Source organism: Venturia canescens, chromosome 5, assembly GCF_019457755.1.
Source record: "Venturia canescens isolate UGA chromosome 5, ASM1945775v1, whole genome shotgun sequence".
NCBI classification, from domain to species: Eukaryota; Metazoa; Arthropoda; class Insecta; order Hymenoptera; family Ichneumonidae; genus Venturia; species Venturia canescens.
The window spans coordinates 1127593-1153683 of record NC_057425.1 but is presented as its reverse complement, the minus strand read 5'-3'; the positions used below and the strand labels follow the sequence as shown (position 1 = coordinate 1153683).

The 26091-nt window shown below is 44.7% G+C and overlaps 1 protein-coding gene across 4 annotated transcripts in view; it reads left to right on the top strand.

The window, feature by feature from the left end:
* The window catches only part of Dscam3 (Down syndrome cell adhesion molecule 3), a 137712-nt gene that overhangs the window by 78236 nt on the left and 33385 nt on the right, over positions 1-26091 (top strand). For 3 of the 4 annotated variants that reach the window (XM_043418753.1, XM_043418754.1, XM_043418756.1), the window contains exon 3: positions 22478-22667. In XM_043418753.1, coding sequence (XP_043274688.1) covers positions 22478-22667 — 190 coding nt within the window. The remainder of the gene's footprint in view (positions 1-22477; positions 22668-26091) is intronic. The other variant, XM_043418755.1, reaches the window with a different exon arrangement.

The following is a 26091-nucleotide window of genomic DNA, read 5'->3' as shown; positions in this document are numbered from 1 at the left end:
AAAGCTGGTACAGTCGCACATTGCGTATTAAATGTATAAATCATGGGAGAAATTCACACACGTCGGAGGAAAGCTTTCGCGTCAGGAATAATTATTCAGACGGTGCTTTCCTCTCGCCGGAATCTGTCAAATTCTCATTGCGACGGAACTATTTTTCACAACAGCGACAGCGACGCAAACGCGCTGTGCCCTGTGTTTTTTCCTGCTGCTAATGTAAATTGGTATTCGCGAATAACACATATGAGAGGGACGATAATTTGGGATTCTCCAATATCTCGTATGCTCGTGCAATCTGTCCAAATATTGCTCGAGTACTCCGGCGAATTCATGCGGGCCCAGGCAAATAGCTATTCCGTAATGAATTTGCATACATCATTTGTTGTCAAATACTATACACACGGGCCAGTTCATGACGGTTCGAGTGCTCGGTATCTGTCGACTTTTTGTCATAATGGGATTGTTCTCAAGTTTAATGTAAATTGACTAGCGCCGCTAGCTAGTTTGCACGAGTGTTCAGAGTCCATTTGTGTGTATCATCGCTCGAGAATGTATTTGTCGTTACGAAATAATTATTAGCCGAGTGCGTTGAGAGGTGGGAAAGGACGGGACGGAAAGAGGCGGCGTTTTCTCCTCTTTTCGCATAGCTACGTCGTGCGGATTAAACGTTTATTTTATTTCCGGAAAATTATAGTCGCCTTTGGAAGAACTTGGCGACTTTATTCCTCCCCGCTTTCCAGGGCCCGGGGCAGGGAAGCGGGAGCCCAAGTACACGGTGCGTATATATCGCCGAGCAAACAAAGAAACGTGTGCTCGTGAAGAAGCGAGCGTGTCCGTGTTTGCGCGAGTGCACGGAGATGGCGCGTTAGAATAACGAGAGCGATGACGCGGGGTTTTTCTCCAAGAGTAGCAGAAGTAGCGTAGCAGGTGCCTGCGGGCCAACACCCTCGCTGCCGGAGAAGAATAGGCCGCGAGAGAGTCAGCGGGGCGCACGCCGGAGCTCGCGTTGGCCCAGTGTGCGATTAAAACGAGAAAACGAAAGGGGAGGTGGCGAGAAAGAGGGAGGAAGGACGCGAGCCGCGGGGGTCGCGCGGGCGTTTTTTTTATTTAATTAGCGAGATGTACAAGCTCAAAGACCTCGCGACCGGATTCCCCGGAGCTCTTCTGGTCGGTTCGGGTAGGCATAACCTGCGCGACGAACCTTTCCTCTCTTTCCTCGTCTCCCTCTCCATCCTACTTTCTCTTTTTGTCTCTGTCTTCGCGCTCGTCTTCTTTTCTCTTGCCTTTTCATTCTCTTTACGCTTTTCCCTTTTTTATTCACTCTTTCGTAGATTTCGTCTACCATAACTTTCCTCTCGCCCTCTCACACGCCGTCTCCCCATCGTCTATAGAATTCTACGGATGCGTCGAGTTTTTCCAGCCTTTTCCTGTGTCCGACACCTCAAAGCATGTCGCAGCAGGACACGCAATATCGCGATGACGTTTATACCAAGCTTTTGTCATCCTTACAATCCTATGGAAATTACGATTGCTTTGTTTTTCTTTCCGTTTCCTCTTCCTTCGGGATCAAACTGGAAATTGAATTTTTTCAGATGTCTTCGTCAGTAAACACATCAACAACGGACCGAGGAACTTCCTGCCTGCCTTTTGACCCCAGTCGACCTATTCCCATTGAGTTTTTCTCACAAGCCGGTCCAATTATTTTTAATGGGATGACATTTTCGCTCAATCAACACGAGCAGGTATAAATGGCTCGTCCAATTGGCTCCGTGACCCTGAATCCTGTTAATTGGACCAGCGCGCATAATAGCAACACACCACTGAATCTTCATCTCGATGGATTACACGGAAATTGACGTACGTGACACGAAATATGAATCATGACAATGCGTCGATATTCATACGCGAGCGTGCTAATAAATCAACAGAGATTCCTCGCTACACGCACCGAACGCAGACCCGTGGATCGCCAAAAGCTGCTTTCTCTCCTTTGATTAATTGCTGTTTTCCACAAATAGACCTCGCGAAATAAAAAACTGAGGAATAAGCATGCCAACGAATAGAAACCAAACCATTTCCATGAGAGCTCATTTGACGGACGCATCGGAATGTTTGCACAAATACGAATCTCACAATCAGACTTTTGTCAGAACACGTTAATCCCGAAGCAAAGCAAATATTCGGCAGATTGTATTGAAAGCAGATTGCCGGCGCGTCAAGCAGCCTTGTACAACATCGTGTATTACACACACGCTTTTCCTCTTAGCTCTCGTGCTGGCTTTTGCACTTGAGGAATTCGAGAAACGCGAGAATTCACAGCCGTAATCGACGCGACGTGCTTGCCCTCACGGAACAACCGCAATCACCCCTCCCCTCCTTCTCTTTCTCCTCTTCCTTCGCCCCCGAAGACGACGCAGCAATGTCGGCAGAGACCGAGAGCTTTTCCTTACGTACACGAGGTGTACCACACGAGAAACCACGACGTCACCTCTATTTTCCTTGGTAACAACGCCTAACGACGTGTACGACTCGCATACCGTTCCTTCTCCTTCCCCAATCCACCTTTTCATGTATCTGTGTACGTATTCACACAAGGTATGCACGGCTGTTTTTCCACAGCGCTCGTCGCCAGTACACGTTTCTCGTGACGCAATAGTCGCCGAGCCATTGCATCAATATATTCAAATGTGTGGGACAAAACGAGGCAAAATAATGGAGAACAGGTTATATAAATACAACGATTTTTATGAACATGCGATACATTTTACATTGGGTTTTTATGTCTATGAGAATCGTACGAATGCGAAGCACACTGCCAACCACAAAATCGCACAAAGGGCCATCGAGCGGGAGGAAATGGAAACGGGCAAATACCGAACATCCGTGTACACGCTTGTTCGACATGCACGATCTGTAACCAGCTCTTCGTTCTTTCACCCTCCTCAAGCTACCCGTTTCGTTCGATCGTGAACGATGATTCCATCGGCTTTAAGGGGACGGGAAATCTGTTTTTTCCTCGGAGTAGTACTTTCAGGTGTCGACTATGACAGCGACGCGAGTATCGGATGGAAACCCTCGTGCCGGCTCGCAAAGAAACTGGGAAGTTCGTACACTGGCTTGAAAGTGGTGTCGAAATCGTTAAATGAGATTGTTAAACTGGCAGGAAGGATGAAAATCGAGCAAGTTTTGTACTGTCAACTATTCATCCCGTTCAGCGAAATATTTCAATGTGTTTTCGGTTTTTATTTTAAGAAGCATCGACTCAATTCGACATAGACACGCTTCGATATATGCAGCGAAAATATCCATTGGGCAGGCTGAACAGTTACGATAGTGCACCTTTATTTGCACGTATATAAAGCCATATGCGCACGGAGAAGGACGCCAAAAAAGGGGCGGTTCGGTCTAGACCGATGCACCCCACCCACGGGTCTCTTATCCAACGGAAAACAAAGAGAAAGTGCAATGAGGAAACTTATTAAAAGGGTCTGTCCAACTCAGAATTTCAGTAAATATTTGACCGGTCGCTTCGAACTTGGCCGGTTTGGAGTACCATGTTCAATCTTTTTATTGAGATTTTTAGTTGGGTTCATTGCACCGCAATCCCACGAAATCAACAACGGAAAATATTTGACTTTCTGTTGAGTGAAATACGTTTGGTTTTTCGAGGTATGCGATAGACGCGAATCTGAGGCAATTTCGGCGTGGTTTTATTTCATTTGCTTTCTGCAATTCACGTGTTTCTTTATCTCGATTTAAATTTTCGTTGCAGACTTTATTCGCGCTGAGCCTTCCATTGCTTTATTCGATCTAATCTTCTTCCTTTAATTTTATTTGTCATTCATCTCCCTGCGACTTTGTGCCACGAAAGCGCCTGCTCCGCTCCGCGTTCCCTCGCGGCATCAACAATTCCTTACTTCATTTTTTCTTCATTCCCGACAGAACAAAGCTTTCCCGACAACTTGATAGTCCGCTCCGGTATCAACGTGCTTTTTATGTCATTCTTCCTCGTCCTCAGCGTTTGTCTTTCGCCGTAAGACATCCCTTTGTCTCGTCTGCCTTGCCGGCAATCTCGAATCTACAATCAAGATACGATTGACTATTTGTCAATGCAAGAAGAAAAAGACGAAGAACCGTATCATCCTATTTTTTCAGATTATCGTCATCAGCGTCATTCGAATTGCGCGTTATTTCATAATTGGATGAAATCGAACAACCCAACCGAAAAGATTTTCTAGAAATTTCCATTCGAATTTCCGAATTGCGAAAATCAATGTCAAGCTCCGTTCAACGTATTCCAACAGCTGACCGACAATCTCAGTAACTGCTGAATTCGATTTGGCCAATTTCATTGTGTTCCGGTGGCACTGCACCGCATCAGCTGTACGAACCCTTAACCAAAGACTCTGAAAATTCTTTGCTTTTCTGGCACCAATGAAAAATTGTGAACGAAAGGGTTTTGATCGCTCTTAAAATACGTGCTATTCAGGGCATGTGTGCGCCGTGGGAGATTTCGATCTGCGCACAATTGCCCCATGGAGAAAGATTCGTAAACCGTATTGAGCGCTTACGGGGGTTGAGCAGAGAAAAAAAGATCGTCAGGATGAACAATCGCGAATACATCAGCGATATTTCGATCCGAAATTGAGAGCGAAAGATATCGGGTGCTGTAGCATTGTTCTTCATCACCGATTGCAACGACGAACAGGACGAAGCATTGTTTCTAGAGAGTAGGTAGTCGTCGATACACAGATCCAGTGCTCCTGGTCTGTGTATCACCGGAACGCATCGAGACGACGCTCCCCTTCGAGTCCCCACTCTCATCGAACGCTGCATTCATTGTTTCGAGTGTGGCTGTATTGTTTAATAAATGCGTCGCATTGTTTCTCATTGAATGTCTGGAGTTGGTGTAGCTTATCATTGATCGAAGTATTGGTCCTTGTTCCCTGCGTGCGGCTTCGCTTTTTTACTTTTCCTTTCCGGTCTCTCCGCTCGAGTCTCCCTCATTTCGAACGAGCATCAAAAGTCTCCTCGATTCAACGAGTTCCCTCTCCTCTGCTGGCACTCTCATCCACTAATTACTTTTTCATCCAAAGATCCGACGTTAATCAAAAACGTCTTTGACACCATTACCTATCACGTCTCATCGATTTTCACCAAGTTCACGTATGAATGAAAAAACCTTTTTTGTTTGAGCGAGTGTCGTACTCGAGCGAAGCTGTAAAATAATGACGCTGAAGTTTGCAACGTTGGGGTCCAACGAAACGACCTAAAAAACCCTCCAATAACTCCAGCGATTCTCCAATTTCGTTTCCTGCCGAATTTGCAATTCGTAGCTTTTCAACCTGCACCGATCTTCGTGAAAATTGGTGAATTACAAATGTTTTTTTTGTTCATTTCACTCCAACGTTGCAAACTTCAGCGTCGTGTAAATTAAGGATTAGAATATTGAAAAAAGGCGACGCTCGACCGAGGACTTTTCCCTCACGACCGCTCAAAAACGGATGTCGCGTAGTGCACAAAGAATGCAATTTTAAAAAATAAATTGAAGTTGGTCAGAGTGTCGACTTGTCCGCATCCTGTAGCTTTCCTGAAAATTCTTTTTCAATAAATATATGAACTCTCCTAACAGAGCTTACTTCCCACAAACTCCTCATTAGCATTAACTGGAATAAATCCTTATTCCACACTAATTACAATGACTCTTAATTTCAGTGGTGACAAATCGATGAACCTCGAAATACAATGTTCTCAGATAAAAAACAAACTGTAGACCGAGTGTTATATCAGTCGAACGGTTGCAAGTCAAACGAAAATTAAAGTGCGCAGGAAAGAGTCCTGGAGGAAGGGTAGAGCACATCGGTTTGCAGGCAGCTACACGAGTGTGGATGTTGCGTCCGTAAAAGATGAGTCAACAAATGGAGAAGCATATATTCTGTCATACTATTTCTTCCGATGCATGCAGCCCAAGGTATATTTCCTTCTCGTGTAAATGGAGCGAAGGAAAAATCGAAGAGAAAAAATGGGATAGCACATGTGAAGGTAACCACTTCTGGGGAACTCTCGAATATGTAGGATAGGATCCACAGAGGTTTTCCACTCGCTGGTACACGTCGTCCAAGTGCGGAGATGGTTAGGTCTCGATTGGATTGGGTCGAGAGTCGAATGCGAAGAGGATGAAATGTTGGAGCGGGTGAACCGTACGTCGAGATGGCAAGGAGAGGAGCGCGTTGGCCCAGTGGGCGGTTGGTGGGTGGTTGGGAGAAGGTGGCGGGTGGTTGCTGATGCTGCCGTTGAAGTTGCTTCAGGGAACCGGTTGTACCCGAGCCCGAGGACCTGGCGGGTGGTCTCGAGTGTCTTGTCAATATGTATAGTGTCATCGATGTCTCGCTCCACCGGACGCCTATCCTCCTTTCTCCATGCATATTCTCTTCTTGTTCATCCACGTGTGCGTGTACAGTCGCTAGTTCCTTCTTCGAGCCGCAGCTATTGCGCACGTTAGTCAGCCTGGAAGCCAGAATCGCGTTGATACACCCTACTTTTTGCACGACGAATATCCGGCGTGTTGACAGCTCGAAGATTGACGTGGGAAATATTGCGAAATGGGGAAATGCGTTAACGAAGCCTCCTCGCTACTGGGATTCGCTGAAAGAGCTCTCCCTAGTTTTCAATTTCATTGTCGAGCTCGTCAAAGTCTTTTGAGCCTGAATGCCATTTCGGATCTGATGACTCGTGTAACATTGATCCGCGCAGGCATTGAAAGACCTGGAGGTCTTCGTGAGTTTTACCTCCTTTCGACCATCCGATGCCGTTACACTTTGAGCAAAACTCTGGTTCTCTCAGGATTAGCGAACACGCTTTCACGTGGATTGTCCTTTGTGCGGAGAACGCTTCGTAATGAATTTAAGAGGAAGATACATAGAAATGACACTTATTTACGTATTATTAACAGAACTGCATCCTGTGGGATTGCTTTGGGTTTGAGAAGGCTGAGATTGTCTTGTGCCTCACAGCGAAACCAGCCACTCCGGTGGCTGGTTAATTATTTTAGAGATTTTCATTAGCACCCCTCCTCTCATCTAACTTTCTACCAGCAGCCTCTGCTATTCCGAGTTTTCCTACGGGAATGGATGCGCATATGCAAAGCTCTCTTTGCGGTTTCAAAGTATAATCAAGAGTGATGTATATGATGCGAAATAAGAATTTTAAAACGCGCAGAGACAGCGCTTTTGCCGTGTCGAATTAAAGTTCACGCTTTGAATGAAGTTATTTAAATGAAAATGGCAAATTTCGATGTGGAGCACACTTGACGCGATGAAACATGAGCTGCCTGGAAATAATAACCGACTTTTTCCTTTCTCGTCTCCCTTTTTACCAACACCATAATGGACCAGCGATTAGTTTAACCTTCTTCGCGGTCGCCGTCTGAAAAAAACTTCCTCGCCATCTCGTCTCTCGTTCAATGTCGAGCTGGTGTACGTCCCTTACGTCGAAAATTACATTTTGCTACTGTGCTTTCGTGACAAAAAGAAAGAACGTCGTGGCTGTTGCGCGTGCTTGGCTCAAATGAAAAATGGTGCCTCTCGAAAAACCTTCACCGCACCGCATCTTCTCTCCGCTCTTTTCTCTCTTTCCATCTTGAGCTGCTTTATTTTCCACTATGGAAACAGGCTCTCCACTCCCATCGCTTTTCCTTTCTCTCCGATTTTCTCCTGGGTCCAATATAAGACGGTGAAATGAATTTTAACGGGTTCCGGAGGTGGGTACCGCGCTCTGCTCGAAATTAAGCGCCGCAGCTCTAATAGAATCTCCCCTATACGTCTTCATTTATGACGAAAAAAAAGCAACGAAAACATTAACTCCATAAACGATTCCTCGTGCAAGCGCGTCTCTTTCTTCGTGCTCCCTGATCGTATTAATCACATCCTTTGTCTCCCGTTTGAAACTCTGTAGTTTCAATTGCACGCGGGAAAACAGACTTTTCTTGAATAGCAATGAAAATGAAGTAACCTCTTCTCATTTGATATCACGATTAATCGCGTTACACGCTCCGATATTGAAACTCCTTTGAAACTGCGTCAAAGCACGATGACGTTTGGACGACTTTTGTAAAGCCCCTGGTTTTCTTTCTCCGTGTTTTGGAGGCGGTCCGACACCTCGACGTTTCGCGCATTCCATTTTTCCTTGCTCGCATCCAAACTTTCGAAGAAACTTTTGTCGAGAGGGAGGGACACAATTGAGCGCGTCGGGAAATCAAGCTGAGATATATTTCTCCGCGGAGGGTACTTTCGAGTCCCCCCGTCCTTCGGCGTGCTCTCGCTTTCGCTTTTTCCCCGGATTTCCTTTCACTCGGCTTGTCTATCTTCGCACCCTCATCTCCACCGTAATTACAGGTGTTGTGCAAACTTCGATAGGGGGAATATAGCTCAGGAAGTTTGAAATTTTCTGTGTAAGTTTCGAGCCCGCATGTTGGACCAATTTCATGAATATTCGATTCCCCGTGTACGTCGAGGGATTACAAAAAAAAGTAAACACAATAAAGATTCACGTTCGCGCGTACACTCTTTCGCGTCTTCCACACAAGTTTGTCATTTTTTTCCTTTCTCTTACTTTTTCTTTTTCTTTACACCCCGCCGCGCGCGCTCCCCTGCTGCTGCGCGGTTTCTTCTTCCGCTCCTTCGTTTTTTTCGCCACGCACCGGCGGCCGCGGAACGATCTGTTAACAAGCCTCTCCAGGGAAAGACGCTTGACGGCGTTAAGCTAGTAGTCTGGCAGTAGTGGCGCAATACCCGCGAGAAATCGCTGGATTCCCTCGCAGTATATACCGCCAGAATACAATATATATAAAGGTAGTAGTAGTAGCTTCACTCGGATGCGGGATATTCGGGTACGGGCTCTACCACTATACTCCTTAATACCACTATTATACGATGTGTAGAAACAGCATCTCGAGAAAGGAGAGCTCACCGAAACGAAGCGAGGGCGAAAGTGAGAAGGAGAAAGCACATTTTCCATCGCAGCTCGTCCGGTTTACCGCAATTGCGGGCGCTGGGCAAACTTCTAGGGTAGTTAGCTCGGCTAATGCGAAGATTGTCTCCCTCCCTTCGGAGCACCAGTCATGCGGTGAAACTATGACTGGTATACGTATATTATATTAGCTTCGGGGTGGTTTGTTGAGCAGCGTAGAGGTTCATTTGCTCATTACCATTTGGGTGAAATTTTCATCTGACACTGAGGAGAATCGTTAGAAAGGAGCCCTCTTTGTTTCCAGTCCGGATTCGAGCAATAAAACAGTTGTTTCATTCTTGATAATCTCTGGCTGCGTAAACTTGGTGCTCGTGAAGTAGCAAAGACATCTTATTCTTACGCTGGATAAAGTAAATATTAAGGTGAAAGTGTTACTTTTCATCCTCGTACGATAATTTCGTGCTCGATGTCGTTGAGTAATTAGGAATTATTGCCAACTCTCTTGTACTTGGCTCTTCCCTCGCTCGTTTAGTCTCCCCCTCCTCGTTATGCCGCGTGACGACCACAAACTTCGTCTCCCGCTTCTTCTTCTTCCTCCTCGTTTTCTTCGGAGCGGGGAACGAGGAGAGCTCTAAAAGAGATACACCAGCAGCAGCAGAATAAAAGTGGAGGTTGTGTCGGGCTGGTGCAAATGGCGGAGGCGTGTCAGTGCGTTTCCTTTTCGTTTCTGAGTGTGTTGAACTAGCGCGGGGCAGGCTATGGCTTTTGCATCCTGCTCCCTGTGCAGACTATCCTTTCCGTCTCCCCGGCTCTTTTCTGACTTTCTCCTTGGGAGCTTCAACGTCTTCGTCGTTCTCGTCTGACGATGCCGACACGACTCTTGTTGGCTTCTTGGAAGAAACTCTTACGGCAAAGTCGCGAGCCGGAAAACACTCTCGAGCTTTACTTCGTCGTGGGACGTTGTATGGGGTTCTCAAGGGTTTGGGGGTCGTTGGCAAAGAACGAAGCGGAGGAGGGAGCGAGAGAGGAGCGAAGAAAGGGAGCAGGACGGATTATGTTGCACGAGGATTTCGCACGACTACGAGGCACGGCCTCGTACTTTGGAGAAGGTAGAATAGATACGAGCGAACAAAAAAAGCTCTGACTCGCGGATGCTGCGTGCACGCTTCGAAACGTACCGTCCCCGGTAAAAGCTTCACCTTCGAGTGCTTTTATCCGCAGTAAAGTGAAATAGCGTGACTCGGCTACGGAGGAATATAGAGCGAATGAAAAAACGGGGGAATAAGTACAATCGTGATGGGAGAGACATATATAAGGAAAAGCTGCGAGCGAGCTGAGAGCCACTGCGAATTCGGCGACGTTTCTACGACGGCACAGGGACATTCACGACAAAAATAAATACGCCAAGAGTGAATAGAACTCGGGCTTCCTTTCACGGAAGAATATAATTGCCAGAAAAATAAACGATTGCAAAGTCTGTTTGCTCCCGCGCCTTCTTCTTCCGTCCCTGCCTGCTGGAAAAAAAGAAATCTCACCGCTCTTTACTCCCTCTATTTTTGCATCTCACTCGTTTTCTACCCCCTAATGCGAGCAACGAACCAACCCGTCATCTTTTCTTTTTTTACAGCTCCCTCTCTCTTTCTCTTATTCATTTGTACATATATATCTATACATGCGCTTGTGTATGCTACTTTGTCTTTCTGCTTGTGTCTCTCTCTCTCTCTCTCTCTCTCTCGTTTCTGACTCTTCTCGTACATCCCTTCCTCAATGCTATTCCATATTTCAAAAGTTTTACTACGTCCACGATTCAGTGGCCTCTGTCAGTCGTCATTCATTTGAAGTACTCGCGGAGAGTGAGAGATTCAACAGCATTGAGCGGGAACTTGACTTACGCTCAGGTCGACGAATTCACGATTACCATTCATCTTCTCCGTCGACTTTATTATCTGCTCTTATCTATTTTGCGAATCCACATTTCCCAATCAACCTCTTAAAAATGTCGTCTCTGCTACCGTGATTTTCTGCATCCAAGCGGTCAAAAAGCACTGCTTCCTGCCAGAGCTGGCGACGAAAAAAAGGGTCGTTTCGAATATTCGAAAATGACGTATCAATATTTTTATCACAGCCGGTGCGACCGAAGGAAAAACGTATTTCCGAGCGTCACCTAGGTCCGCATTTTGTTTTCGCTCATCGCCTACTCTGTCCCGAAAAGAGCGCCAACAGTAATTTTGCAAATGCGGAGTCTCGAGTAGCGCGGAGAAAACGCGGAACAAAAGGTGGAGCCACTTTTGTTCTGGATTTGCCCTTACATATGATTCTCGTATTTGGAGCAGTCGACGATTTGCCTAAAAAAAGCGTTTGTTACGGGTCGTCTAATTTGCTAATGGATACGAAGAGGAGCTGAAATCAAGAAAGGGCCAAGTTTCTCGGTGGGGAGGAAGCACGAATAATTAGACCTCGCGGACGAATAGCACACTTCCGAGGCGGACCTTTGAATCTCGAATTGCATCCGGGGAGGCTTTGGAAGCAATGACGGAAAATCCTGACGGTCCCACAATTTCTGAGTGTCCACACCCGATGTTATTCGTGAACGAAGAATGGCAAAATCACGACACAAATAGAATGTCACGAAAAAGATAGCACAACTGATGCACACAAGTTTGACTGTGCGTGCACGTTCGATGATGGATTGATGGATGGTGAAATATAAAGAGAAAAGAGCGCGAGTGCAGGCACGAAAAAAGAGGCGAGCGAGAAATAGTGTGGATAAAGAGAACAAGGCAGCGAACGAAGGCAGCGGAGGAACGGCAAAGCGTTTGAAGGACCGTCGTGCATTGTTTTTGCGTCGCATTGTCGTCGGTGTGTGCGCATACTCGTGAGCGAGGCTTGTCAAAGGATCGTAAATGTATGAAGTAGTGCGGGAGAATACACTCCGCTCGTTCCACCTTCTCTGTTGCACATATTGTTCTTTACTCTCTCGCTCTCTTTCTCTGTTTCTGTCCCTTCTGCCCTTCGTGGCTGTGTAGGTGGACGAACGTGCGTCGCTCGCCCTGTCCACATCGTCATTAAGGTCCCATATGTACTTTCACAGGTGCCTCGAACGCATACCTTCCTATTTCCCACCATTCTTTATCCACGTCTTCGAATTCCGCGCCGTGTTTGTTCAGCTTGGAAAGAGTCACTCGGAATCGTTGAAACGTCGGGAACGGAGGAATGTCTACGGGTAGAAATAACACGAGAACGTTGCTCAAAAAAGTCGACTAATGATAAATATTTGAAAGTATATATTTCGAAACGATCCTGATCTCCACGCATCGGGAAGCAACTTTTATCAATATTTTTTCCTGCGTGAATCCCTCGCTCAGTTTTTGAATCACTGCCTCATGTTTTTCCACGCTGTTTTTTCACCCTAGGAAAATTGCGAGCGTGACAAAAACCACTCCATTTTGCATGATACGTTCCGTACGAAATTCAACGGTTCTTCTGTGCTGCTCCATCCATGTATTTATCTTTGTACGTACGTTCGATCGCGCTACAGCACTATATCCGCCGTCCTGACTCCATCGTATCCACTCACCGATACCTCGACGTCTCTCGGTAAAACGTGTCCCAGGCACCAAGACCGAGGATCGAGGCATACGTCCATCCGCACACGTATTCGTTCGAATCGATTCGCAATTCGGTCCCCGAGTCACATCTGACTTTACACACTAATCGAATCGACGTTGACGACCAAAACGAATTCGACGACAAAGACGAGAACGACGGGAAATTGTTGAAGTTTTATAGTTATGTCGGTATAGCAGGATTCCTGTTGAGGGGCGTCTTATATCATAAGCGGCGCCATTTCAATTAAAAAATTCTTATTTTTCCGTAGGAAGCGTTGCAAAAAAACGCACTAAAAATAATTGAAACTCTTGTTTTAATAATGAGAAAAAAAATACGAGTGTCAGTTCGCTTCGAAATATCATTCATTGCACACACGCAACGTTCTCAAGTCGAGAAGAAGTTGAAAAGTTCTTATTAATATTCGTTTTCGAATATATAATCAACTCTACGCGCATTTATTCAACTATTTTTACAAATAAAGCAACAATTTCAACAGAAATTGTTTTCAAACGACCCCCGCTAATAGAGGCAACTTCAAAAGTCCGTAGGCGTTGAGAAACATTTCTTCGTCACAAGCACTAAAGGAGTCGATAATGATTTCCTTCTAATCTACATCGAATATCTCACACATCATTATTCACATCTATACTTTTTCAATTTGTTCATTTCTTGTTACATTTAAACTGGTTTAAATAAATTGGATTTTTTATGCTTTTTCTCAAAACCTTGTCGTTATTGTTTAATTTAATTTAATTTAAAAAAACTAACTTTATGAAGCAAACCCATGTGTTGCTCGCTCAATACGAAATCGTGTTTATATTGTGTTTATAGTTTATGCAAAGACATTGAAAGTAATGAAGATTTTTTGTATTTTCTTTCGCATTGATTGCGTTATTAAAATTGAATTTATAGAAATAATTGAATTTGCGATAGGCAAGATTTGCATAAGATGCGAGCGATAGAAAAAAATAAGCGTCGCTGGTTTCGCGTTTGCGAAATGGAAAAATAGGGCGGAAAACGAAGGACGGTGTTGGAGTGAATCTTTTCATTTGCTCGTCGTTTATTAAATTTCGATGAGCCACGGAGTTTATCATGGACTGATTTTCATTCGTCGCTTTGCTCGTCGACGTTTTTTGCACGGAGTAAGAAAATTAAAGAGTGTAGAAAAGAAGGAGAAGGAAAAAACAAGGCTGAAGAAGCAAACGCGTTGGCGTCTTCTCTAACTGACTGACGCGGGAGCAAGACGGGGAGGTAGAACGAGCGAGGATAATGGTCAGCGATCGGAAATTCGTGATTCGAATACAAAATTGAGCACCGAAGCGAGGGCGAACGGTTTTGCACGCTTCGAGAAAACGTTTGGAGGGTTAAAAGAGAGCGGAGTAGGCTGCATCAATCCTCCATTCTCAAGCTTTCATTCACCCTTCCGTTTTTCATCCCCCGTGCGCTGATGGTGTTGTCGACTTCTCTATACGTCGTCACCTTTCTCGCTCCCTTTTCCATCACTTTTTTCCTCTAACTTCTTCCCAGCTTTTTTCTCTCCCTCGCCCTCCCTCCAGTTTTTTCTTTCACCATATCTTGGCTTCGTTTCTTTTTTCTTTATTGCGCACGCCTTATATTCCTCGGAGCACCTTTTCAACCCCTTCCTGCTATCCACGGGAGCTCGCGCGTGCTCTCGTCCCTCGGCACGCTCGCAAAAATTAAGCTCTATTCACTGTGCGCCGCACCGTTTTTTTGTGCTTTCACTTTCTCCGTTTCTCTCTCTCTCTCTCTCCCTCGCAGCTTCCTATCGCCCACATCTCGAGGTTCTCTCTAACAGAGACACTTTTTTCCCAACATTTTTTTTGGCTGCTGTTCAGACCGAAGCCTTACGCTTTCTATTTTAGGGGACTAGTGGAATTAAATTGACGCGGAATAGAAGAAGAACCGATGAAAAATACATGTACTACCTACGCGAAAAATACAACGCGAGTGAGTCTACGGGAAAAAAGTTCGCCTCGAGTTTGGTGAATCCAACGTCGCCGGTAACTTTTCAACTTCCCCAGCCTGACACAATGACATTTGCACATTTGGGCGAATTTTCCGAGTTTTTACCGTTATCCCACTATTTTATTGGATTCGGCATTACACGAAAAGAGATTTAAAAAGTAAAGTGTGTTGTCAAAGCCCGCGCAGTGCGTAGAGAAAATTCAATACTTTGCATTTTCCTCATTACTATACCCAAAACTCGATATAAAATGCGAGCAGAATATTCCAGAGGGCTATTCGTCGAATTCGTTTGTACAGAGAGCTAAATAATCCGTTATACAGAAATGATGCAACGCTGCAACTGCCGAAAATTCTCTGATGCAGCCTCCAAAAAACTGTGCAAAGCACCACTGCAACGGAATTACTAAAATTTGATCGAAAATCCTGTATTGACGAACTCGGCGTAATTATTAGAGTAATTTCATAGGTCGTATTACTCTCATCCTCTGTTCCTGCCTCGCCACGGATGTGCATACACGTATAGATGCCCGATCGATGAGTATGATCGGGAAATGTTGATATCGTGGCGTAGAGAGATGAGATTTCGTGATGTGTTTGGCAGAGACGCAATCTCGTCTATCGGAATATATTTCAAGCTCGAGGATTTGCTTGTTCTTGTCCACGCTTCGTTGAACTTATTGGAAAGTGTCTGGTGATTTGGAGCATTCGAGAAATGACGTAAGTTCGTAAACGTATGGACGCTCTCCGCGAAATTGTACGGTGTGCGAACAATTTCGTCCTTCGCAGACACAACTCCGGCTCAACATATTGGAAAATGGTGCAGCACTGGCTGCTGAATATGAGACGGAATGGAGAAGCAATATGCGGCCAGTAATCAGAGGAGGTGAAACGTCCTGGCGCGAACAGCCTCTTCCTCCGATGAATTACGCAATTTCTAATTTCCGGTAGCTAGGAAATGGGTGTGCACGCGTGGTCGAGGTCTGTGAGCCCGACGATCCCAGCCTGCCACATTGCTTGCACGAGTGTGTGCGTACATACATTACGGATAAATATGTACGGCGGAAGTGAGAGGATTATTGCTCGAGCGATCACGCGACGCTTCGCGAGCACCCCTGAGCAAGCTCCGGGCAAATGAGAATGTGCGAAACGAGTATCAACAATTTCTAAAGAGTGTGTCGAGGGTGGCGTTAAACATTTCAAACTACTTATATGTAGTTCGAGCACCTCGGGAAAATGGGGTTGTCGATCCGCATCATTCGACAAATAGTCGATACATTGATGAAGCAATTTGTAGGAATTTCATGCGTCAAACGCGATGACACGTGTCCGCGAGACGACGCAGTAACCGCGATTAACGCGAACGTTTCTCATTGACGAGAGGAGTCTCTAAATAAATCAACAGAGAATTATTCTTCCAGGATAGAGCCTGCTGCTGCGATTCGTTCGAAACAAAGCATCCGGTCGAAACTCCGCATCGACATTGTTACAGCAGGCGATTTTCCATGGATATAAAAATGTGCGGAGCTCGATATCGAACGCTATTTCATTAGCGCGATATGCTACCGATTCCACTTAACAGATTAGACCGATAACATCTCCGTCTCACTGTATCTTACTTTCGATCCCCTCCCCTCTTTCTTTGTCTCTTGACCCTTCCTGCCGACGATGTATAGACATCGATTTGAGATCACTCACGGTCACTGGTGTTGGATGATCATCCCCTTATGCCGAGGGGCTGCCTCCCAGCTCGATGGATACAGTGATCCGTAGCTCATTGGCCCGATCTACTTCTATCGTAGAATCGTGTCTGTATAGAGATGGTTATGCAAACATTGATGTATATATAACGGTATATAGAGGAGTGTACGAGTTGGAGAACTTTTATGCAGTTCCGTCGGGCGACCAGAGAAATCCCGTGACGAGACTTTCACGAGCCAACTTTGGCTCCGTTCGTCCCTTCCGCTTTCTCCGTTCGACTCTCGCCGCGTACGTATCTGCCCCTCCGTTCGGTCGCTCCGCGGATTCACTTGTGTTCGTTCGCGACTCCGGCTTCCAGCGGAACACTGTGCCCCCACCCTCGTTATCCGCTACTCCTTCCTCGTATTCCGTTGCAGGCTGAGCGACGGAACATCTCGTTGGCAGAAGTAGGATGGATGGGTCTCGTGGTTGAACGAGAGGGTCGATCGATCCTCTCGACCTTTCCATCTCCCGTTCTCCATACTGCATGCTACTATAGACATTTATCCGTTACGCGTATATACTTATCTGTCCTCTTGGTCGCGCCCCAACCTTCGGAGGCGAATCGTTCTCTTCCCGGTTCGGAACACCGCTCAGAAAAACTTCGCCAATCACGAAAATATTATCATACATACGGGGCGAGTTTCACGAGTCGGTGAAGCCGATCCGACAGCCAGACGACGACTCACTCTTTCCCTTTCTCTCTCTCTCTTCTTCTCTTTTTCTATACGTGTATAGAAATATTACCATTGATTTTATGTTCAACCAGCAAGACTCTTGCCGATGTCGAGAGTCTCCTCTCGTTCGACTACTCCGTCCATATCATTCGATTCCTGGCACGCTGCTCTCCCAGTACTTTCCATATAATTATTTATGATTGGACATTCATATGTTCTTCATCGTACACGAGTACTTGCCCGAACTCTCTTATTTTTATTATTCCACGATCTCTTCAGTCGTCGTCGTTGTTTTTTTTTTTTTCTTTTTTTTTCACGATAATATCGTTGATGTCGCCGTTCCTCGATTGCCATCACCCCTCGAGCCTGCGTGTCCCGGGGATCCTTGATTTGTGCACTTTTTCCAATTTATCCACCTGTAACTTTGGGATAAATATATAACTGCAGGATTTCCCGACAGAATAAAACTGCCACTTTTCCAAACACAATGCACGGGAGGAATCATCTATAACAACGCGGCCACGAAGAATATCCACACATCACCCAAAATAATCAACAACCGCGCGTGTTTTCCAACAACCTGAAAACTAGTCACGATTCTTCTCCGTGTATTCCGTTCCGCAGGACACTCGCTCGCGGAGTAATTTCACACAGAAATTGATTTGGAACTGAGAAAAGCCTCATATCCCACCGAATAAAAGTATCGCCCTAATTCGAAAGGTTCGTTAACTGACAAAAGCATTTCTCTCCTTCCAACCCACCCGCTCCTCCTCAGCTGCCCTCATACGTCATAGACCGGCCAAGGTTCCAGCGCTCGTCGTTCCTAATCCCCATTTTCCGTAGTGAGAGGGAAACAGTGTAAAGTCCTGCCTAATTCGAAACGCCGGACTGGCAGCGAGCAGGAGCCTCGGGGTCTCGGGTCTGTGGGCGATAACGACCCCCGGTTAACTACCGTGGAAACGAGCTGCCACTCAGTAATACACATATATATACATGAAAGGTGTACATGTGTACACAGTTGGAACGAAGCTCGATGCGGAGAACTGTCACAGACACACTTGAACAAACAAGGACCACCATCGAGCATCCGAATACTATGAAATGCGAGGGGGTGTTATATGGACAGAGGAGGAAGGGGAGAGATCGTGGAGTTACCGGAGCCGGCGTCAAATCGGATTTTAAACCGCGAAACCGGGGAACTCTGCCGCGCCTCCCGTCCGACCGTCCCAACTAAATAATTCATAGGATGAATTATTTCTATACCACTCACGGGTAGAGGAGGGTAACGAGTATCGATCTACCTGAATCGCCTTACCAGAGCAAATCCTTCTCTCCGAACAATTTGGTGTTTATCTATCTATACATACACGTCCTCCCGATCTTCGTGCTTCCCCCCTATTTTCTTGTATCTCTTTCTCCACTCGCGTTGCTTCTTTTTCGTCTCGGCACGGTTTTTCACGCGCAAGCGATATTTTCGTCCCGAGTCCGCTCACGTGACATTCTCGCTTGAAAAGGATTTTCGCTGAATTTTTTGCGTATATCATCTTTTATTCGTCGCATGCTTTATTCCCGACTCGCGCCTCTTTATACGAGCTCGCACAATAAAACAATATTCCTGTGTGCACAAAGTGGTACGGAACAAAAAATAATAACGCTCCGCGCGAGCCTTCCAGAGGTTTTAATTTAATATTTTATTATAATTTTTCTCGTACTCCTCCGCAGCTACAGTTTAAATTGCTATTGTTTTTTCAGTCCTGTTTTTATTTCGACCTGTCGTTCTGCATTGCAATATTTGTTTCGGTATTTTTTTACCTCGCCAGTGGCTCATTTATCGAAGCTTTTCGTACGGAATAATTATTCATTCGATTTGCAATCGAACGTGAAGAATATTCCCCGAATTATTTAGCTCGATATTCTTCTTTTTCAGTATTTTGTTTCCAACAACAAATGACTGACATTCACACCGGTTCAATAATCGTATTATGAGTTTCCGAGTGAAACTTATTCTACTGGAAATACACCGAAAAGTTGGGTTAATCGCGAAAAGAAGGAAGCGCCTATTCGAACGTGCCGTTTGTTGCCATTTCCGTGGAATTCCTTATTTTAATTACTTCTTATTCAAACTTTCTCTGCTCCGGAAGTTTCGGCGAATTGCAGATACGATGGTGAAAAAAAAAAAGAGAATTGTTGACTCTCCACCTCTTACGAAATATTCGTGAGCTTCGCTTTCACCGCGTGCCACGAATTTTATGGAGTTTCAAACTGCGAAAGCAGTTCGAATAAGCCCCAGACATTGCTGCGGGAGTTTCGGTGATGGGATGGAGAACAACGTACGCGTTTTTTTTCCTTCTCTGCAAACCGCTCGCAAGACTCGCTTCCTTTGCTCTCCCTCCCGGTCCCTCTTTTTTTTTCAATACTGTACCGGCGCATCGGACAATTCGATCCATTCCATTCTGCGGATAGATAAGCAACCCTCCGCTATGGAATCGGGACATTGTCAGTGGTTATTGCTTACGACGGTGTAGACAGAGTTTGCCCCTCCTGGGTCAGCGCGTTTCGTACGTGCCAGTAGTTTTAAACAGTCTCGACACAAGTAGATAAGCAGTTATACTCTGAAACTCTAGCAGTGGTAATGGTCAACGATGCTCAGACGGACTCTACAAACGCAATCACTTCTGCTAAACTCTCCGCCCGCGGTCTCGAGAACTTTATTTCGCTCTCTTTCGTTTCCGAGTGGATTACAAGCAATTGTCGTATTTTCATTCTTTGTTACGACGATCTCTATCACTATTTTGCTTTTCCAATATTACCATGATTACCGAAGGAAAAACTTTTTAGGTGTTTTCCTATTTTTCATGCAAGTTTTCTTCTTAATGGGTTGTACATATACACTCGGAGCGGGCGAAAAAACGTGATTTTCTTGATTTTTTTCCGACGAATGAATGTTTATTGAAAAACTGTGAGTACATGCGTTCATGTACTTGTACAATTTTTTTCATGAAAAAATTTCTCAAAGTGGCGGCACTCCAGCTGTATTCCAGCAGCACCTTTTTTTGAGCATCAATTGCGGTGGACATGATAACGAAAAAAACTATTAATCCAATCCATACGAAACTTATACGACTTATTTGCTATAATAATAGCTTGGGCCTGGACGAAGGATTTGTAAAAATATTGATTTTCGAAAAAATGGCGTCAGTTTTAACAAAAAATTCATTTTTCGAGATGCTAAGTTTTCGATTTTTTTGTTACAATTTTTTTTTCAACAAAATACGAAATCCCTCGTCCAGGCCCTAACTATTATTATAACAAATAAGTGGTATTAATTAATTGTACATGAAGAATAACTAATAAAAAAATGTTCGATTTTTCCGCCCATCACAAGTGTGAGGCCTTGAGGCATAATAATCTAGTAGATTTCAAAATTTTTCTATTTTTTTATAAAATAAACTATTTCAAAATAACTGAAATTACAGCGAAACTCAGTTGTCACTCAGTCGGACGATTCCGCATCAACAAAAAACGAATCCTTCCACTTTTTGGTTGCAATCAATGGCACGGAAGTGATTCAGTGGTCTAATCTTTCATTCATTGGTAAATTAATTGAATCGCATTATTGCCAGGTTGTTGGAACCGAACATTGTTCGACCATTAAGTCCCCCCTTCGCCGCTCTCGCTTCCTCTTTTGATATTTTCCATTTGTGTAGTGCCCTTTCTCTTCTCGCGTAATCCAACGACCCTGCTCATTACGAAATGAATAAACGTAATCGGGGATTAACCTACCCGCGCACGGACACCCGCAAGGGAATCAAGGGAGCGAGCACACGAGAGCGTTGCGAGTCGTGTGTGCTCAGGCAAAGAGAGAGAGAGAGGGAAGTGAAAATATTACGTACATCATTGGCTCACAGGAAAAAGGGCGCATCGAAAAAGCAAGTGCGAAGAGGTCAGCGCCCTTCCGCACGTACATCCTCGCTGTGTACACGGATCCTTCTCGGGGATTCTCGCCACACTGATTATTCACTGACCCGTGGGCGTATCTGCACTGTACCTACTTTCGGTGCACGCATCCAACTCGACCATTTCCCTCGAACTCTCTCAGCTGGCGAAACTGATTCTGCACAGTGAGATCACCGATTCGTTGCTTGCTACACCGCTCGAGCTTTCATGAATAGACATATTTACGTGTTACATTCCCATTGTCGAGTATACATTATTCCTCGACGGCAAACTATACACAAAAGTTATCCATTTCGACCAACGTCGTGTGTGGAGAAATTCACCCGTGTCCACAATCGCACCATGTTTTCAGTTCACACTTCGACTGCTCGAACGATCCACTTTGCAGCCTGAGGACGTTCGTGCTAAATGTCGAATCATTTTCATAGCCAACGCGTTATTGAAATTATCGGGGAACGATTGAACCATAAATAAACATCGATTTTTTACTGTGCTTACGATCCAATAACGTCTTGTGAGTCAGCATTCATTGACCAATCTGTTATAATGCAATGATTTTTTAATTAACGAGTATAGTAGGGTTACAATTGCCACATTTTTTTAACATTATTGTTCTACCAATTAGAGAAGTCGAAATCGATTTAAGGTATTCCTTTCGCATGAGCGTATTTTTTGATCACGCAAATTGGGGGCCTCGAAATTCCGACTGATTACTACTAACCTCTGAGAAATCGCGCGTTTATATAGGAAAAGCTTTTGTGCCATTTTTCCAACTTCTATCGTTAATGCCTCTTTTAAGCATTCGGTAACCCTTTATTATTATCGTCGTTAAGGATTCCTTAAATTTTTTCCCATCTGTGAGACAGTTTGTATGAGGAATTTAGAATTATTGAGAATATGAATTATCGAATAGAAATTGGGCGATCTAATTTCCACAAGCTCCCGGCGTATAAATTTTACGATTTTTCAAATTTCAATTCTTCACTAAATATTCTATAACCTGACCACCTAAAATTTTGCCAATCTATTCGCAGGCATTTTTACTTTACTGTAATTTAAAATCACGTGTTTGAAAAAAATTGGGTTCGTGAAAGGAATGCCTTAACGATAAAAATCATCGGAGAGAAAAATCATCGTCAATGACGTTAACACTATATCCTGAAAAGAGCATTAAATATGGAAGCTTTAAGCAACCATTTATCCACAACTGTTTACATTGTAATGAAAAGTATATAGACAACACGCCCACGCTTGGAAGTCACGTTTCGGTAGTGTATAACTTGCATCATACTTGCTATTATTCTCGACGTATTATATAAACTGACAAAGCATATTTGAACTCGAATTTCATGTTCTGTACTCTCTGTTCCATCGTAACTAAGTTGATTAATTTGCCTCCTTTCTTCATTAACTGGCTAATTTGTCCAAGAAGCACAAATGGATGAAGGTTTGCCCACGAATCTTATCTTGAAAAATAGCCCAAATTCATTGTAGCGAATCTTGATTGTTCGTTTGTTTATAATCTTTTGTAATTTTCGTTTTTTCAGCAGCTTGTAATTGCGTAGCGGTTCTTGGTCAGCAAGGTCCTGTATTCGTTCTCGAGCCACCGAGTACTCTCGTCTTCTCAAACACGACTGGTTCCCAGCTTAGCTGTTCCGCCCATGGAAGTCCAACGCCCCACGTTACTTGGATCACCAGCCCCGATCAGAGATCCGTCACAGCCGTTCCCGGCCTCAGGTACGATCGTCCGATCATTTCGATCGATTTCTTTTAACCACAAACTTGTATCCGGAAGCTTGGAAAGTTTTTGGCAAACGAGGCATTCACAGGGCTCCGGAAGTGGGTCAAAGTTGCTTAAAATTCTTAACAAAATAGTCTGATGGGAGATTCGGTGTTGAGACTTTTCGTAATTTTATGGAAAATGAGAAATGACAGCAAAATTATTTTCTCCGTAACGCTCTTCGTGGAATTAATAGGATTTTTAGCAAAGACAAAAGCAAAATCAGGAAGCAATCCCATCGGCAGTCAAAGCATAGTAAAATGAGCAGCACGTACAATAAAATTATTCCTGCTAGAATTTCGCTCTCGTGGATTATTCGTTCGAACGGAAGTTTCCAGGAATGACGTATGCGACCGGCAATCGAGCGACCGCATCTGGGAAAACCATTTCCTCCGGTTAATCGAAATGTGAGACACGAGTTGTGATTCTCGACCTCTTCCCGCCATTTACCCACTGATATATACACTGCAATTTCCAGTAATTTCTTAAATATATAGCGCCCATCATGAACCAGCATTTGGTCTGATTTAAAATTTTTTCGATTTTGTCGACGACGGTCGTTGGACCGTTTTACAATCCTCGATTCGTAAAAATTTAAGCGTCTAGAAAGTCCGTGACGAGAAGTGGAGGATGAAAAATAAAAGTCTGCGAAAATTCAACGAACGTGGAGATGCGTCCAAAAAATCCTAATTGCTCAGAAGAGAATCGCCGCGGGAGTGTTTTTCTCGGGAAAAAGCTCTTCGCTAAAATTTTCGGCTAATATTTAATCTCGATGTAAAGAAGTGGATTAGCTTTTATTTCGCAGTTAGCTCATTTTCCACTCGAAGGCTCTCCCTTTTGTGCACTTCTCCTTCGGGAAACTTGACTCACACCCATCGAGTCCAGGCTTGAGTTTGCCTCGATCCTCGAACCTCATCTCGCGTCAGATTTACCGTCTGTGTTCGTTCGTTACCGACTGATCCGTCGAAACTTTTCCGTCTGGGAGGCGCGTTTTCCAGACACAAAGGGCGGCTCATCCCCCCCAAATTACCAGCGTATAGGGGTCACGAACACTCGTAATACCGACATCTCTTGCGCATTGATACTCGACTGATTCGCGAGGGTGCATGAGCGAGGAAGATATGAAGTTTCAAGCGATTCCTGCTCGATCTTCATCCCGTTTTCAATGTAATTGCGCGCTTTTTCTCATCGCTCTCAATAACACTATTTATTCATTTTACCGAGCAATATTTTACCGTTTAGCGATAAAGCTTCGATTTTACCGCAAGCTCGGGGGAAATTGCGCGAAATAAATTTAACGTTCGATCGGAAAACGATAGAGTAACTAATTTCCATACCATTATCCTTCGCGTATCATTACCGGCCTCAGATCGATTTCCCTCGGAGCACCAACATCGGTGAATAGTCTATTACACTCGTTTTTGTTTTTTTTTCCAATGTAACTCTGAGCGAGAGCTTTTTCCGGGAGAGTACAATCGAACATGGTATTGCGTTTGGAGGATATAAAAATCGACGTTTCTCAGTGCAATCGTAAAAAATAAATGCAAAGACAGGTAATCTCGAATCGCTGCGAAAGCCAGCGATTAAAACACTCTCCATCCAAGCCATTTGATTTGAGTGCACGTTTTGTTTATCTCCCATGTACAATCTACGAGTTTTTCGGGCGGTGTAGAGTTTGAACACGTAATAAGCAAAAAAGAAGGAATGGAAAAAGTTGGGAAACGTGCGGATGGACCGAATTTAGGGATGCGGAGGCAACAACAATAAGGGTAAAGAGCCGACGACTAGGGTCGTTTCTCCGTAAACGGTCGAGCCGTAAAAGTTTAAGGGATGATTTTAGCCCCGGGCATCTTTAATCCCGCTCCATAAAACAAATTGCGGCCTAGCAGGCTCTCCCCTCTATCCTCCCGCCCTACTTTTTTCGCCCCCCCCCCCCCCTCCCCACCGCTCCTGTATCGTTTCCTTTGGATAAACGTGACTGGTCCACGAGGTCTTGCGCTAAAAATTCCTCCGGGATTGGAACCGTGTAACGGGAGGAAGGAGGGGGAGGGGGGGAGGATAAGAGAAAATGAAAACGAAGAAAGCGCGAGAGGAGGGGGGCCGGGGAGGGAAAGGAAAGGAAAAAGGGAGGATTGGATGAATCGTAGAAATGGCAAAGTCCAGCAGGTCCGGTGAGAATACTTCTGGTCGATGTTTGCAGAAGCAGGGGCTTCCCGGGGAGCGAGAGAGATTCCAAAAGAGAGCGGCGAACTGTAAGAAAACAGGGAGAAACCACCGAAGGCAGTGCCAAAGTCTCACCAAACTTTCTTATATACGTTTTTGAGTCGCGAGTTGCTCGTCGTCGTCCCACCGTCCCCGTTCGCTCGGTCTTCTCCTCCATCTCTACGGACTAACGAAACTTATCCGTCTGTCTTTCTTGCTTAGCCTTCTTACCCCTCGTTTTTTCTCTTTTTATTATTTTTCTTGGTCGCCTCGACTTCTTTCGTAGTCTCATGACGTTGACGACTTCGGTCATTAGCAGAGTCCAGTTTCCGGCGAGAAATCCTCGTACCACTTCGCAATCACTTTTAGTTCGTTCTCATTTTTCGACGAGCGAGCACACCGAGCATGGAATAAAGTAACCTTCCTGCTAGCTCTCCTCGACCAGCTGCTGTGTCAAAGCATAAAGCGTCACAGAACTTAACGGGTTTTTGCTTTTCTTTCGGGCTACGAATTAATGACGAAAAATAGCGAATATGAAAAACGAGGAGTGAATTAAGAAGTATTAATTTGGAAGGGTACACACCGAGAACTGAGCTGGCGAAGGAACAGCCGCTTTTTTCAATTAGCATTATTAATGCTCGGGTTATTAAGATTTTTCTGAAGATAAATCTTGCTCCCAATGTAATCGTGCTCCAACCCCCTTCGAATCTCACGATAGGAGCACGATTCAGAGCGCAACGTTTACAGAAAGGTCGTGAATCATGCGCAATAGTCGGACTCCCTAATCACGGGATAAAAATTTCAAGGACGAACGATTTTTCGACGAAAACAAGCAAAAATAAAGAGCAAGACGAAACGGAGATTGAAGAAAACGACAAGAAAACAGAAAATGTTGGGCTTACACGAGTCATAAAATAACAACTTCATGCAACGCTGTTGAAAGATCGTCAGACTTTTCCACTCAAATAAATTTATTGTTCGAAGGAGCTCTCAAATAAGTCCGTTTAAAAAGTCTGTACCGCATTGATGTTGTGTCCGCACAAAGAATTGTCGCAAAAACCGTAGCCACGATGCAACGACGATTTTGCCATTGTCGTCTCTCACAACGAAAAATACGAGACGCCGCTCTTTTTCTTCTCACCGTCGATGTTTTTTCCTCCCATTCTTCCTCCTCTTTTT